This window comes from Cololabis saira, chromosome 6 (assembly GCF_033807715.1).
Source record: "Cololabis saira isolate AMF1-May2022 chromosome 6, fColSai1.1, whole genome shotgun sequence".
Classification (NCBI taxonomy): Eukaryota; Metazoa; Chordata; class Actinopteri; order Beloniformes; family Belonidae; genus Cololabis; species Cololabis saira.
The window spans coordinates 35534883-35550314 of record NC_084592.1 but is presented as its reverse complement, the minus strand read 5'-3'; the positions used below and the strand labels follow the sequence as shown (position 1 = coordinate 35550314).

The following is a 15432-nucleotide window of genomic DNA, read 5'->3' as shown; positions in this document are numbered from 1 at the left end:
TGAAGATCTGCAGGAAGTTGCAGTTCAGATGGGCGAGTTACCTAGCTTGTTTGTTAGCATATGTTAACTAGCTTGTTCACTGGTTAGCATTTGTTAGCTGGCTTGGTTTGTAAGATGGTACATCATTAAACTGATGAAGTAATTTAGCCATTTTTTAATCACAGAACCATGTCAGAGTACCCACTAGCCAGATGAACGAGACCAAGCTCGACTTTAATGCTACAAGAATTCTGTCCATCTAAACTCAGTTCCAGCTAGGGTTGCCACCTTTCAGAAATATAAATAAGGGACGCCCTGATTTCAGCAGCGCAGGAGCCAAAAAAAAAGCCCCAAAACTTCTAAACTGAATAAAAATTTGTTTATTTTATATGAAAAAACTAAATGCTTTGATTTAAAGTTTAAAGTGCTTTAATAGCATTGAACTTCCATGACTGTACAGACAGACAACCATATAGTAACTGAAATATCCTCCTATGCTATGTTTGTCCACATCAGCCCAGATGTAATATAGCCTACAGGTGAAGAATATGGTGTAAAAGTTAATTTATTTCAATAATTCAACTAGAATATGGTGTAAAATTTAATTTATTTCAATAATTCAACTAGAATATGGTGTAAAAGTTAATTTATTTCAATAATTCAACTAGAATATGGTGTAAAATTTAATTTATTTCAATAATTCAACTAGAATATGGTGTAAAAGTTAATTTATTTCAATAATTCAACTAGAATATGGTGTAAAAGTTAAGTTATTTCAATAATTCAACTAGAATATGGTGTAAAAGTTAATTTATTTCAATAATTCAACTAGAATATGGTGTAAAAGTTAATTTATTTCAATAATTCAACTAGAATATGGTGTAAAAGTTAATTTATTTCAATAATTCAACTAGAATATGGTGTAAAAGTTAACTTATTTCAATAATTCAACTAGAATATGGTGTAAAAGTTAATTTATTTCAATAATTCAACTAGAATATGGTGTAAAAGTTAATTTATTTCAATAATTCAACTAGAATATGGTGTAAAAGTTAATTTATTTCAATAATTCAACTAGAATATGGTGTAAAAGTTAATTTATTTCAATAATTCAACTAGAATATGGTGTAAAAATTAATGAAAATACGGTACAAATCGTGTCCCATATTAGTTCAATACGGGACGCAACATTTTTTTCTCAAATAAAGGACAATTCCGTATTTTACGGGACGGGTGGCAACCCTAGTTCCAGCAACAAGCAGCAATGTGGCGACATGGTTAACGGACCAGAAAGCAACAGAAAACCGTCACCAGTGACCAGCCGCTACATGCTACTTGCCTGTTAGCAGTTTAATCGTAAAGATGAGCACTCACTGATTTAGAAAACAACAACTTCAGGTTCTACAGTCATGAGTCCACCGGACTCTGAGATGGATCAGGATCTACTTTGACTTTCAGTCAGCAGCATCATTTTGGAGTAGGAATCTTAATAGTGGGTCTGGATAACAGAGATTTTCACACTTGAGTTCAGTTTTTAAAACTGTGATGTAAACATGTCTTCTGAGTACTCTGATACGTTTCCAAATAATTTCCACCTTGGAGACGCCCGTCTAGTGCCGTCTGAACTTCCCAGGGGCCTTTTAACGGAGTGCGTGTGTCCAGGCTTTACGACTTGCCACCTTCAAACCTCACAGCTTTGGAAGTAAAAGCGGGTTTTATGGCTGCAGGTCTGGCGCGGTGATTAGGCTGGTGCCGGGATTAATTTTCTTGACGGGACCTGAGCTTCACCAGCCGGCAGTCAAGGTCGGGCAGCGCGTCAGTGGTGGCGGGTTTCTGCGTGTGCGTAGGTGAGCTGTGACATGTTAAGAGTTTCCTGTCTGTGGGGGTGTTTGCTGCATGTCCTATTGACGGAGGAACTCCAGCAGGGAACCAGCAGGGAACCAGCAGCTGACGGTTCCACCAGTGGATCGTGGGCCAGAAACACCTCGTAGATGTCAGACATGGAGGAATGATGGACATTCAGTCTGTTTGGAAAACCTACTGAGTTCATGGCAAAACAGATAAACCCCTGCAAGAGCGCTCTGGTGTGTAAACACAATGTCAAAAGGAAAAGACATCAGCAATGGCCCTAGAGATGCAGCTGTTGCTGCACAACAGTCTGGGACGGGTATAAACCCATTTCCAACTAGGCATGGGACGATATGAAAATTTCATATCACGATATTAGTGGACAAAAATATCACGATTACGATATTATCACGATATTAGCGTGTCGCTTATAAAATTCTTAAAATGCAAGGAAAAACACTAACCGTGGATCCACTGGTTCCTTCAGAACATTTATTCTCAAATCATTCTCAACACAGTGACACTTGAGGTAGAGAACAAATAGTGTACTGTAAATGTTATGCATTACAAAGTGTAAACTATAGTACCGGTACCGGTACTTATTTGAACTTTCTTTTTTTGTAAGAAAATACTTCCCTGGGAGTCGAAAGAAATAAGTGACAAATAGAAATAAAGTGACAAAGTAGAGCCAAATGCACACTGATTGTATTACTCTCTGAAACTTTAACAGTGGCTGGCTGCCTGCTACTTAGTACGGCTCTCTGGAAAAATAATAAAATAAAGGCACTGCTCTGTAGTATACAAAACAAAAGCTGCATGGCCAACACAAAGATTGAGTGAAAATAAAGTGCCACAGTAGTCAAATGCACACTTTTGTACTACTCTCTGAAAAAATATTAAATAAATAATAATAATAAATAATATTAATAAAATACATGAAAAAAATAACACTGGCTTCTACCTGGCTGGTAGCCTTGTGTGACCAAAAAAAAAAATTGGCGATAATTACAGTACCCCACGATAACGTTATCGCGGCTGTTTTTTAACGTGATATACGATAATATCGTATATCGCCCCATGCCTATTTCCAACTAGATGTCTGAAGAAATCCCAGTCGGACTGCTGTCGCTCGTCCCGGTCTGTTAATCCGTAGTTCTGAGGAGGAGTTCAGAGTGGCAGTTTCCATGATGTCCTAAAGTGCAAGATCAGACTGAAAATACTTTTCAACTTTATCTCAAACTTCAGCCTTTAAAAGTAAAACTGTAACTAAGATATCTTCACCACTGTAGGGTCCAGGAGACAGTCCTGCACAGACCAGTCCCACAATCCAGTCCAGTTAAACCTTACAGAGTAAGGTTTGGGTTTCTGAGCTCATCTCTCTGTTTCTGTGTTACGAGGCAGCGGAGCTACTTCCTCTCGTTTGTAAACTTCTAGCAGATAAACCACAAGTATCCTCGGAGGGTGATGTGGAGAGAGAGAGAGGGCAGATTGTATCTGTTTGGTTGAATAATTGAGGTCCGGGAAGTAAAAACTGGGCTCCAGAGCAGTTTTTGTTTGAAGCTGCCTCTGCTGGCTCAAGAATTCCATCATTCATTTCTGCAGGAATTCTGCAGACAAATGATAGCTTTTCTTGATGTACGTTGGAGAAAAGTGACGCGTCACATGATGGAGCCCGTCGTTGCAGCATTCGAACATTTCTTCTGCTCTTTTCTTCAAGGGTCAGGAACCGGTGGAAGAACCGGGTCTGGTAGCAGCCCTGAACTCCACCATTGTGGGTCAGCCCTGTTCCCTTTTTAATGGCTTTCTGAAATCAATTTGTTTAAATTGCCTCCATTTAAGTTGCAGAAGTACAGCAGGCTGGACGAGATTGTTATCGCAGTAATGACTGAGAACGACTGAGACGATTCATTACAGGCGAGCTGCGTCTGTGAGACAGATGTGCGGATAGAGGCAAACATTGCCGTGACCTCCACATTTACACTCGCTTCTTCAGACACAGTCCGGGATGAATCCTGGAACAATGTCCTCTGGACAGATGAGGCCGAGGTGGACAGACCACTGTCAAGCACGGTGGTGGAGGGATGATGGTCTGGGCTCGAATTGCAGCCGCAGGAGCTGCACAGTTTGGATTTCCATTCGCGGGGGAGTTAGGGCTGGACCTGTTCTGTAAGTGCAGGTAGGTCCTGGTAGGATCCACTGACCTGTAGGGACCTTCTTGAGTTTTAACGGCAGTTAGCATGCAACCAGTCAGTAATAGAATGAATTGGTGTCCATTACACCACCTCCTGGAAAGGAATGTGGATCAGGATCATACCAGGTTTGGGTTCTTTGACGGTGTTCATTTTGATGCAGTTGCTTTGTTGTGACATCAGCGCTAACTAGAATGACGGGATCTACATGGAAGGACCTGCAATGCCGTGTAGCTGGGTTCTTCGCAATGTATCGCCGAGTGCAGCAGAATGCAAGTAATTACCTGTTAGCTAGTGGCCTGGTTAGTCAACAAGAGTCCTGGAATGGTCCAAGGTGAAGTCTCTGTACCGGACAGTACAGCTGCTGTCAGAGGGAGATGATCCAGAGTAGGAATGGGCGATATTTTACCGTTCATGATATACCGTCAAAACAATTCCCCACGGTAAGAATTTGTCATCTCACGGTAAAAACGATAAATTCCCGTTGATGACGTTTTTGTGTAAAGCTGATTAATGGTTCCACGTTAAATCCATGCACAACGTACGTGAAGAAAGAAGGAAGGAAGGAAGGAAGGAAGGAAGGAAGGAAGGAAGGAAGGAAGGAAGGAAGGAAGGAAGGAAGGAAGGAAGGAAGGAAGGAAGGAAGGAAGGAAGGAAGGAAGGAAGGAAGGAAGGAAGGATATGAGCCTGAAAGAAAGAAAGAAAGAAAGAAAGAAAGAAAGAAAGAAAGAAAGAAAGAAAGAAAGAAAGAAAGAAAGAAAGAAAGAAAGAAAGAAAGAAAGAAAGAAAGAAAGAAAGAAAGAAAGAAAGAAAAAAAAAAGAAAAAAAGAAAGATAGATATGAGCCTGAAAGAAAGAAAGAAAGAAAGAAAGAAAGAAAGAAAGAAAGAAAGAAAGAAAGAAAGAAAGAAAGAAAGAAAGAAAGAAAGAAAGAAAGAAAGAAAGAAAGAAAGAAAGAAAGAAAAAAAAAAGAAAGATAGATATGAGCCAGAAAGAAAGAAAGAAAGAAAGAAAGAAAGAAAGAAAGAAAGAAAGAAAAAAAGAAAGAAAGAAAGAAAGAAAGAGAAAAATTCCCATTGGTGTAGTTTAGTAGTATTCAGTATTCTTTTAGAGCAGTGATTTGGGGGCTCCAAAGACTGAATGTGGTGATAGATTTATAGTTAAAAAGGTGGAGTTGAATTGGTATTTTTTTTATCGTCATTTTTATCGTTATCGGGATAAATGCCAGAAATTATCATGATACATTTTTTAGTCCATACCGCCCATCCCTAATCCAGAGGCAGTCCACCTGGGGTCCTGTGGTTAGTCCTGGCTAGCAGCCTTCAGCTGGGGTTAAAGATAGCTGCTTTTAAGCTTCCCCCTCAAACCAATCCTGGACCTTCTGAGTTGTTTTGGAAGGTTCTTGTTTTAACAGAATCTTTGAGAACCCAAAACCTTTGAGACTAACTAAGACCCTTCCACACCAACCCAGACCCTTCCAGACCAACACAGAACTTTCCAAATCAATCCAGAACTTTCCAGATCAATCCAGAACTTTCCAGATCAAACCAGAACCAGTTGGTCTTAGGATTCTGAGATTTTAAAGTAAGACTCACTACAGTCAAATAAATGTTGTGATATCTTTAAGCCACGATAGTATAGGACTTAAAGAGAGTGTACTAACTTCTACACATGACGGTATCTCAGAAACCTGTTATTGTTTCTCTGTCTTCGTCCAGTGTCCCGTTTTTCCAGTCCTCGGCTAACGCCCCGACTGAGCAGGAAGAGGGCTCTTTCCATCTCGCCACTGTCGGACGCTAGCATCGACCTGCAGACCATGATCCGCACCTCGCCCAACTCCCTCGTGGCCTACATCAACAACTCCCGGTCCAGCTCGGCGGCCAGCAGCTCCTACGGACATCTTTCAGTCGGAGGAATCAGGTGTGTTTTTGGTGTTTGGTACAAAATCATGATGACAAGCTGCCAACAGACCAGCTCACTCACATTAGTTATTCTGTCCTTTTCTTTTTCGGTCCACAGCCCATTTCTTCCAAAAAGGATGTGGAACACAGATTGTGAACATAAATCTAACTGTTATCTGCATATGAACCGACTTTTGTGATATCTCCATCTCCAGAGGTTAACATGAGACTTGCTTCCTCGTCCTTTATACACTGAAATTCCTTGTGAATCAAAATAATCCCAGTAAGCTAGCTGCTTTTCATTAGATGTCTTGTTTCTGGACCTCTGCCTCTTTATTTCTACATAACGCTCAGCATCATCTGGTGTTGATTAATACAAAAATCAGTTTATAAGCAGATGACGCTCTCATTTATGTTTACAGTTAGGGCCTGTCCCAATACTCCCACTACCCCTAGTTTTCATCCCTACCCCTAAATTTTGCGCGTTCCCGTGAGGGTAGTGGTGTCCCAATTCCTCTTTCCACCTAGGGGTAGTGGAGAAAACTAGTGTAGTGGCTATGAATCTGTCCCTACGGATCGAGTGTTTTCCAATGCATACTAGCTGATCTAGGGACAGAAACATTTCCCAGAATGCTTTTCGTCGTCATTTGCGGACTGAATAAAAAAAAAAAAAAGGCGGACATTTCTTATTTTTTTGTGAATAAAATCAATATTTTGAGTTAGTTTCTGCATAAAAATGCGTTTTGATTACATTTTTAGCGAGAAATATATATTTTACTTTCATAATATTCACTCAGTGAATGTATGAGTATGTATGTTGCGAAGATCATGCCAGAATAAAGGCTGATTTATGGTTCCGCGTTACACCAACGCAGAGCCTACGGCGTAGCCTAAAACATCCGACAGGCGAAAACATCGGCTCAAATTTCTTAACAGGCGTTATTTGGATAAACTGAGCCCAGGTTGGGGATCTTAACGGTTACTTTTACGCCTGAAAAATATTAAAACTTAATAAAGTGGCATATTAACAGCGCTACAGCTGAAATTAAAACAGCTTTTGGCTCTCAGCTTCCTGATTTTAGGGGTGGTGCTGAAAGTAGGAGTAGGGGGAGTATTGGGACAGGCCCCTGGGAAGATTTCAAGTGCCCTAAAATCTGTGGCTTCTTTTTTAGGGGTAGTGAGAGTGAGGGAGGGCTAGTGGAAGAAAGTAGAGGGTGTATTGGGATTGGGCCTTAATACTTAAATTTAAAAAACAGTAGAATTAACTGAGTGATCACTTGGTTGATGCGTGCAGCAGCCATGTTGGATACTGAAGTTGGGAAAAGCTAGGTTTTTACAACTTTCCATGCTAGAATTCTGACCTTAGGGAGCGTTTCAGTTGAAGCTCCTGACTGGAAACTTCAGCTTCTGAGTAGAAATGAGCGCAACACCTGAAACTCCTCATAACGTATCACCAATACCAGAACTCCTTTTGAGGGTTGTGAGATGGAAACATGTCTGCAAAGAAATAAAAGTCAGCATAAATAAAACCTTTTTGTCTCCCTTCCCAGTCCCACGTTCAGCCTGCCCCATCCCATCAACCCCATGGCCTACCACCACCTTCTGTCCCACCAGAGAGGCTTCAGCGCCGTCAGTCACACCCCGACTCTGATTCAGCCATCGCCATCCTCGTTTTCGGCCCGTCAGCATCCCCCCACCGCTTCACCGATGTCCACCCACAACAGCTCAAACTTGGAGGCCATACAGGTAACAACTGGAGCTTTAGCGCTTATAGATCTGGCGCCTATTTGCTAATAAAATCTGAAAATTTGAAGCCTGTTTTTCATTGTTCTGGATCATGGCATGTCAGTAGGAGTTAACTCCGCCCAACGTCCGTTAATCCGAAAATGAGCAAAAAGTTGAACGTCCTGTAGCCGTTGGAACACATCCACCCTACCTCTAGGGTTGCCACCTTTCAGAAATAGAAATAAGGGACGCCCTGATTTCAGCAGCGCAGGAGCCAAAAAAAAAGCCCCAAAACTTCTAAACTGAATAAAAATGTGTTTATTTTATATGAAAAAACAAAATGCTTTGATTTAAAGTTTAAAGTGCTTTAATAGCATTGAACTTGCATGACTGTACAGACAGACAACCATACTAGCATCTGAAATATCCTCCTATGCTACGTATGTCCATATCAGCCCAGATGTATAATATAGCTACAGGTGAAGAATATGGTGTAAAAGTTAATTTATTTCAATAATTCAACTAGAATATGGTGTAAAAGTTAATTTATTTCAATAATTCAACTAGAATATGGTGTAAAAGTTAACTTATTTCAATAATTCAACTAGACTATGGTGTAAAAGTTAATTTATTTCAATAATTCAACTAGAATATGGTGTAAAAGTTAACTTATTTCAATAATTCAACTAGAATATGGTGTAAAAGTTAATTTATTTCAATAATTCAACTAGAATATGGTGTAAAAGTTAATTTATTTCAATAATTCAACTAGAATATGGTGTAAAAGTTAATTTATTTCAATAATTCAACTAGAATATGGTGTAAAAGTTAACTTATTTCAATAATTCAACTAGAATATGGTGTAAAAGTTAATTTATTTCAATAATTCAACTAGAATATGGTGTAAAAGTTAATTTATTTCAATAATTCAACTAGAATATGGTGTAAAAGTTAATTTATTTCAATAATTCAACTAGAATATGGTGTAAAAGTTAACTTATTTCAATAATTCAACTAGACTATGGTGTAAAAGTTAATTTATTTCAATAATTCAACTAGAATATGGTGTAAAAGTTAACTTATTTCAATAATTCAACTAGAATATGGTGTAAAAGTTAATTTATTTCAATAATTCAACTAGAATATGGTGTAAAAGTTAATTTATTTCAATAATTCAACTAGAATATGGTGTAAAAGTTAATTTATTTCAATAATTCAACTAGAATATGGTGTAAAAGTTAACTTATTTCAATAATTCAACTAGAATATGGTGTAAAAGTTAATTTATTTCAATAATTCAACTAGAATATGGTGTAAAAGTTAATTTATTTCAATAATTCAACTAGAATATGGTGTAAAAGTTAATTTATTTCAATAATTCAACTAGAATATGGTGTAAAAGTTAATTTATTTCAATAATTCAACTAGAATATGGTGTAAAAGTTAACTTATTTCAATAATTCAACTAGACTATGGTGTAAAAGTTAATTTATTTCAATAATTCAACTAGAATATGGTGTAAAAGTTAATTTATTTCAATAATTCAACTAGAATATGGTGTAAAAGTTAACTTATTTCAATAATTCAACTAAAATATGGTGTAAAAGTTAAGGAAAATACAGTACAAATCGTGTCCCGCATTAGTTCAATACGGGACGCAACATTTGTTTCTCAAATAAAGGACAATTCCGTATTTTACGGGACGGGTGGCAACCCTACCTACCTCAGCTATCATGAGATAGCTAATTTAGCTTAGCTCAGGCTAACCAACATTACAGTTCAGACACTTTTGTCCAAAGCGACTAACAACAGGAATAAAACCAATCCACAGTAACATGGTAGATCTCACGTTATCTTAGAGCCATTCTGATGGACTATGCTGCTCCAAGTTCCTGCTGCCGCTGAAACATCTGAAACAAGGATCACCAAAACTGAAACTGCTAGTCTGGAAAAGTCCACCGCGGGGGCCTCAACTGATCTGGATGTAGACAAGCTAGAAGTCGTCCACTAGTTAGCACAGGTAGCCGCTACGTGCTGCTTAGCTAAGCTTCACACTCAGACCCTTCCAGACCAACTCGGAGCTGGTGGAGGCGGTGTGTTCTCAACCAGCACAACCACGTATGATCTGTTTGAAATAAGAAAATCGATCTTATTCACGGCTCAGAAGTTCAACTCATCAAAAAGACTAAAAAGCTAAACTGATGATCCGGATCCCTAGTGATCCCTAGTGGTCATTAGAGGAACTGCAGACCCTAGTGGTCAATAAAACTGAACTTCTGCCTATCACCTCAGATCTGGAGGATGGATGGATGGATGGATGGATGGATGGATAATGGAGGATGAATGGATCATTGAGAGATGCATGGATGGCTCATGGATGGATGGATGGATGGATGGATGGATGGATGGATGGATGGATGGCTCATGGATGGATGGATGGATGGATGGATGGATGGATGGATGGATAATGGATGGATAATGGATGGATCATTGAGAGATGCATGGATGGCTCATGGATGGATGAATATTTTTTGGTTTAACCTGCTGGCAAGGCAAGTTTATTTATATAGCACAATTCAACACAAGGTAATTCAAAGTGCTTTACATTGACATTAAAAGCGGCAAGACATAATTAGACAGTAACTAACAAATAAGATTGAATACAATTATGAATAAGATGATAAGAAAATAAGTACAATAATAAAAAGCACAGGCTGTTAAAAATAAGGGCAGTAGAGTACCGCAGGTAAGTATTTAATTTAAGAGTACGCTTGAGTAAACAGTAATGTTTTTATCCTGATTTAAAGGATCTACAGTTGGAGCAGACCTCAGGTCTACAGGAAGTTTGTTCCACCGGTGAGGAGCAGAATAACTGAACGCTGCCTCACCTTGCTTGGTTCTGGTTCTTGGAACACCCAACAACAACATTTTAAAACACATTAATAAAAGTGTTGGTGTCTAGATGACTGATGACGTAGTTGTTTTCTGTTTTGGTGAAAGGTGGACCTGTTGAATCATGGTGGTACCTAGAACAGAATCTTTATCTCTTTTTGGCTTAAGTTTTGTTTAATTCAATCATTTTGTGGCAACAAAATGACCTTTAAATCCTACAAAACATGATTATAGGTGAACGGTGCAAACTTTGTCCTGACTGAGGTCCAGAATGACATCTGGTTCTACCTCCAGCGGTTCTTGTCCCAGCGGTTCTTCCTCCAGCGGTTCTTCCTCCAGCGGTTCTTCCCCCAGCGGTTTTTCATCCAATGGTTCTTGCCCCAGGGGTTCTTGTTCCAGCGGTTCTACCTCCAGCAGTTTTTTCTCCAGCAGTTCTTGTTCCAGCGGTTTTTCCTCCAGCGGTTCTTCCTCCAGCGGTTCTTCCTCCAGCGGTTCTTCCTCTAGCGGTTCTTCCCCCAGCGTTTTTTCCTCCAGCGGTTCTTGTTCCAGCGGTTTTTCCTCCAGCGGTTCTTGTTCCAGCGGTTTTTCCTCCAGCGGTTCTTGTTCCAGCGGTTTTTCCTCAAACGGTTCTTCCTCCAGCGATTTTTTCTCCAGCGGTTCTTGTTCCAGCGGTTTTTCCTCCAGCGGTTCTTGTTCCAGCGGTTCTTCCTCTAGCGGTTCTACCTCCAGCGATTTTTTCTCCAGCGGTTCTTGTTCAGCGGTTTTTCCTCCAGCGGTTCTTCCTCCAGCGGTTTTTTCTCCAGCGGTTCTTGTTCCAGCGGTTCTTCCTCAAGCGGTTCTTCTCCCAGCTGTTTTTCCTCCAACGGTTCTTGTTCCAGCGGTTCTTGTTCCAGCGGTTTTTCCTCCAGCGGTTCTTCTCCCAGCTGTTTTTCCTCCAACGGTTCTTGTTCCAGCGTTTCTTGTCCCAGCAGTTGGAACCCCAGGGGTTCTCACCCCAGCGGTTCTTCCTCCAGCGGTTTTTCCTCCAGCGGTTCTTGTTCCAGCGGTTCTTGTTCCAGCGGTTCTTGTTCCAGGTCCATCTGCCTCGTGTCCTGCCGGCTCTTTGTCATTTTGAGGTAAACTCTGCGTCAGGTTTTAAGTAAACTTCCTGCTTTGAGTCTGTGGACGCTCCACCGGGACACCAGCATGACCAGCAAGCATATTCACACATTTCTACTGGTGCAGATCCTCTTGTCCTGGGGCCTCATTTAAAATGGACTGCGTAGGAGTCATACTAAAAGTGCACGTACGCTCAAAAGCCGAAAATGGCGGGCGCAAAAAAAAATCCGGATCTATAAAACCGCGTGCACGCAGACTTCCACGTAAGGTTCTCTTTATAAATCACAGTCCAGCTGGAAGGCTGCGCACGTGAATCCGCCTGGTATCCCGCCCTCTACACGCCCACTTTCTACCGAAAATGGAATCATTTTGCATATGAATGAGCCTGCTGAGCATGCGCAGTGGCTTCCTGCAACCTGTTTGGCTTCAGAATGAATGAATGAACGTGTCGAGCCACCGTGCCACTGAATTTCACTGAGATCTGAGATCTAGATGTTGTTGATGAGGAGGAGTGTAAAGCATCGAGTTTTAATGCTCAGCAGCTCCCTGCGTGGAATATGAAGTAGTAGTCTGACTCGGTACACATTTAGCCTTGCTGGCTTATTTATTTGCTGCTGCTCACATGCAGGAAATATGCAGAAAAAAAGAACGCGCCGGCAGTGCGCTGAGGCAGAGCTACCGTAATACCCCTAATACACGGGAACAATATATTCACAGTCACATAGACAGAATGGGAAAGGACGTATTACACCTAATACTTTACAACTTTACACCCCCACTCGTCCTTTGCTTACTGGCTTCATCAAAAATAAATGAAGAAAAATAAACATATTCACAACTTAACAGTGTGATGGACATTACTCACTTGGAGCACCAAACATGTATCTGGCAAAGTTCTTTAACTTTAACTTGGTTACAGGTTTGGTTAACACATCTGCAATCATTTTGTCTGTGGGACAATACTCCAAAATCACATTTCCCCCATTTACAACCTCTCTTATGAAATGATACCGTATGTCTATGTGCTTGCATCTCTGTCTGCTGACAGGATTCTTCGCGAGAGCTAGAGCACCTTGGTTATCCTCATAGACTATTGTCTTTGCATAGTCATATTTGTCAATGCCTTTAAGAAGCTGTTCTAAATAGAGGCATTCTTGCATAGCTGAAGCTAGGGACATGTATTCTGCCTCACATGTGGAAAGAGCCACTGTTGGCTGTTTTCGTGTCTTCCATGAGATCAGCGAGGTGTTTTCACTGAGACTAACACAGTAGCCTGTTGTGCTGCGCCTGTCAGTTACATCAGCTGCCCAATCTGCATCAGTATACACCCGTAGGCCTAAACCTTGTTTGTGATTCTTCCTGAAACACAGCTCTTTTTCAGATGTCCCTTTTAAATACCTGAGAACATGTTTTACAGTGAGCCAATGTTCTTCATTTGGTTCTGAGAAGTATTGAGACAGCCTACTCACTACAAAACTCAAGTCAGGTCGAGTGCACGTAGATAGGTAGATTAAACTGCCTACTGCCTCCCTGTACCTCTTGGGATCTTCCATTTTTACATTGTTAGTGTATTCTAACTTTGGCTCACAGGGGGTTTCTCTCGGTTTACAATTGAACATGTCAAACCTTTCTAGTATTTTGTTTACGTACCTTCCCTGTGACATTTTGACACAACCTTCTGTCTGTTCAAAATCAATACCCAGGAAGTTTTTCAGTTTTCCTAAATCCTTCATTTTGAATTTAGCAGTCAGCATCTCCTTCACTTCTTTAAGTACCTTTTCGTTACTTGCTGCTATTATCAGATCATCCACCCATATGATAATAATGACCTTGTCACCATGTTTCTCCCTTGAATATACACAGTGGTCAGCAGGATTTTGTACAAAGTTGTCATCAGTTAAGCATGCATGCAAGATTGTATTCCAGTTCCTGCCTGACTGTTTTAAACCATACAGTGATTTTTGCAATCTACACACCAGCTCTTCTCCTGTATGAGACACTTTTTCGTAACCCTCTGGTTGTTCAATGTATATTTCACAGTCAATGGGCGCGTGTAAATAAGCTGTCTTTACGTCCATTTGGTGTAGAATGAGATTTTCTTGTGCAGCTTTTTGCATGACCACCCTTACACTGGTCATGTCGGCTGTGGGAGAAAACGTCTCTTCATAGTCCGTACCCTTTTTCTGGCTATAGCCCTTTGCCACAAATCTCGCTTTGAATTTGTCTGACCCATCCACGTCATTTTTCACAGCGTAGACCCATCTGCCCCCCACTGGCTTTTTGCCTGGTGGCAAAGTGGTGAAAGCAAATGTTTTGTTTTCCTCTAGGGATTTTATTTCCTCATCCATAGCACTTTTCCATTGCTTTGATTTAACTGATGTTATAGCCTCCTGATAGGTTTGGGGAACATCAAAAACAGCTCGATAACAGAAATCTACACAAGTTTGTAGTTTATCATCGCTGTCATCAGTCACGTAGTCATCTAGGTAACCTGGCTTTTTCTTGCTCCTAGATGGATTCTTTCTAGTCGCTGTTTCAGCATTTTCAACCTCAGCTCCATCTTGAGTCTGCACACTTTGCTCATGTACATTTTCACCAGCAATATAGTTTCCATTGCTGCTCTCCCCAAGGTACACCTGCTCAGTGTGTTGCGTTTGGGTTTCTTTTTCCTGAGTTGTCTTACTCATAAACTTCACCAACCGGTGTTTCTGAACCCTCTCTGTGTCTGCGTAATACACCAGGTAGGCTGGGCTATTTTTGTCATAGCCTATGAAGACACCTTGGTCACATTTTGAGTCAAGCTTTCGTTTTTCTTGTCTGTATGTGAAACAATCACACCCAAATTTTTGCATTTTTGCCACATTTGGTTTTCTGCCTGTTAACATCTGGAATGGGGTTTGCTTAGTGCGTCTGCTATAGCACCTATTCCTAACATGAGCAGCTGTCTGGATAGCATAATTCCATAACTTATTTGGTAGATTGCTTTCTAGCAGCATACATCTTCCCATCTCGTACAGCGTTCGCCAGCCTCTTTCGGCAGTGCCATTTTGGTGAGGAGAGTAAGGCGCTGACGTTTCATGTCTTATCTGGTTCCTAGTTAATAGTGACTGAAAGCCACTGCTTGTGAACTCTGTTCCGTTATCCGATCGCATACATTTTACTTTCCCATATGGTGCGATGTCTGCTAGGAATCTTTCAGTAGCCTGTATTGTATCGCTTTTGGCTTTTAGGAAGTATACAAATACAGCGCTGGAGTAGTCGTCTGTAAACGACTGTGCATATTTATATCCATCAATGGACTCTGTTTGCATAGGACCAGCTAGGTCAGTATGTACTAGCTGTAGGGGTTCCTTTGCCCTCCTATCTGGGTCTCTATTTCTCGTCTGAGAAAACTTCCCTTGTGTACATATTTCACATAGTGGTGGCCTTGTGGCTTTGCCTTTTATCTGCATACCCTCTACAACTTCTTGCATTTTATGCACATCCTCATAGTTACAATGACCCATAATCTCGTGCCAAGTTTGCATATCATGACAACCATTACATTTATCCACATTTTCATCAACTGTGTGGAGGTAGTACAATTTACCGTACTCATGGATGTCAAACCTTGTACCATCATTACATATCATGACATTTTCACCTTTCTTGAAGACAACCGTTGATCCTTTGGCTGTGGCTGTTGCAACGGAGAAGATGTCCTGAGGGTAAGAAGGCATATACAACGCCCCACTTAGCGTTGCAGTAACCTGTCGTCCAGTGTCATCAAACATGCTCACCACAGCATCTCCCCTTTGCTGT

General features: G+C 40.6%; 1 protein-coding gene across 1 annotated transcript in view; it reads left to right on the top strand.

Moving 5' to 3' along the window:
• gli2a (GLI family zinc finger 2a) overlaps nucleotides 1-15432 on the top strand; it is a 110929-nt gene that overhangs the window by 64290 nt on the left and 31207 nt on the right. The window contains exons 6-7 of the mRNA XM_061724071.1: nucleotides 5734-5935; nucleotides 7467-7662. Coding sequence (XP_061580055.1) covers nucleotides 5734-5935; nucleotides 7467-7662 — 398 coding nt within the window. The remainder of the gene's footprint in view (nucleotides 1-5733; nucleotides 5936-7466; nucleotides 7663-15432) is intronic.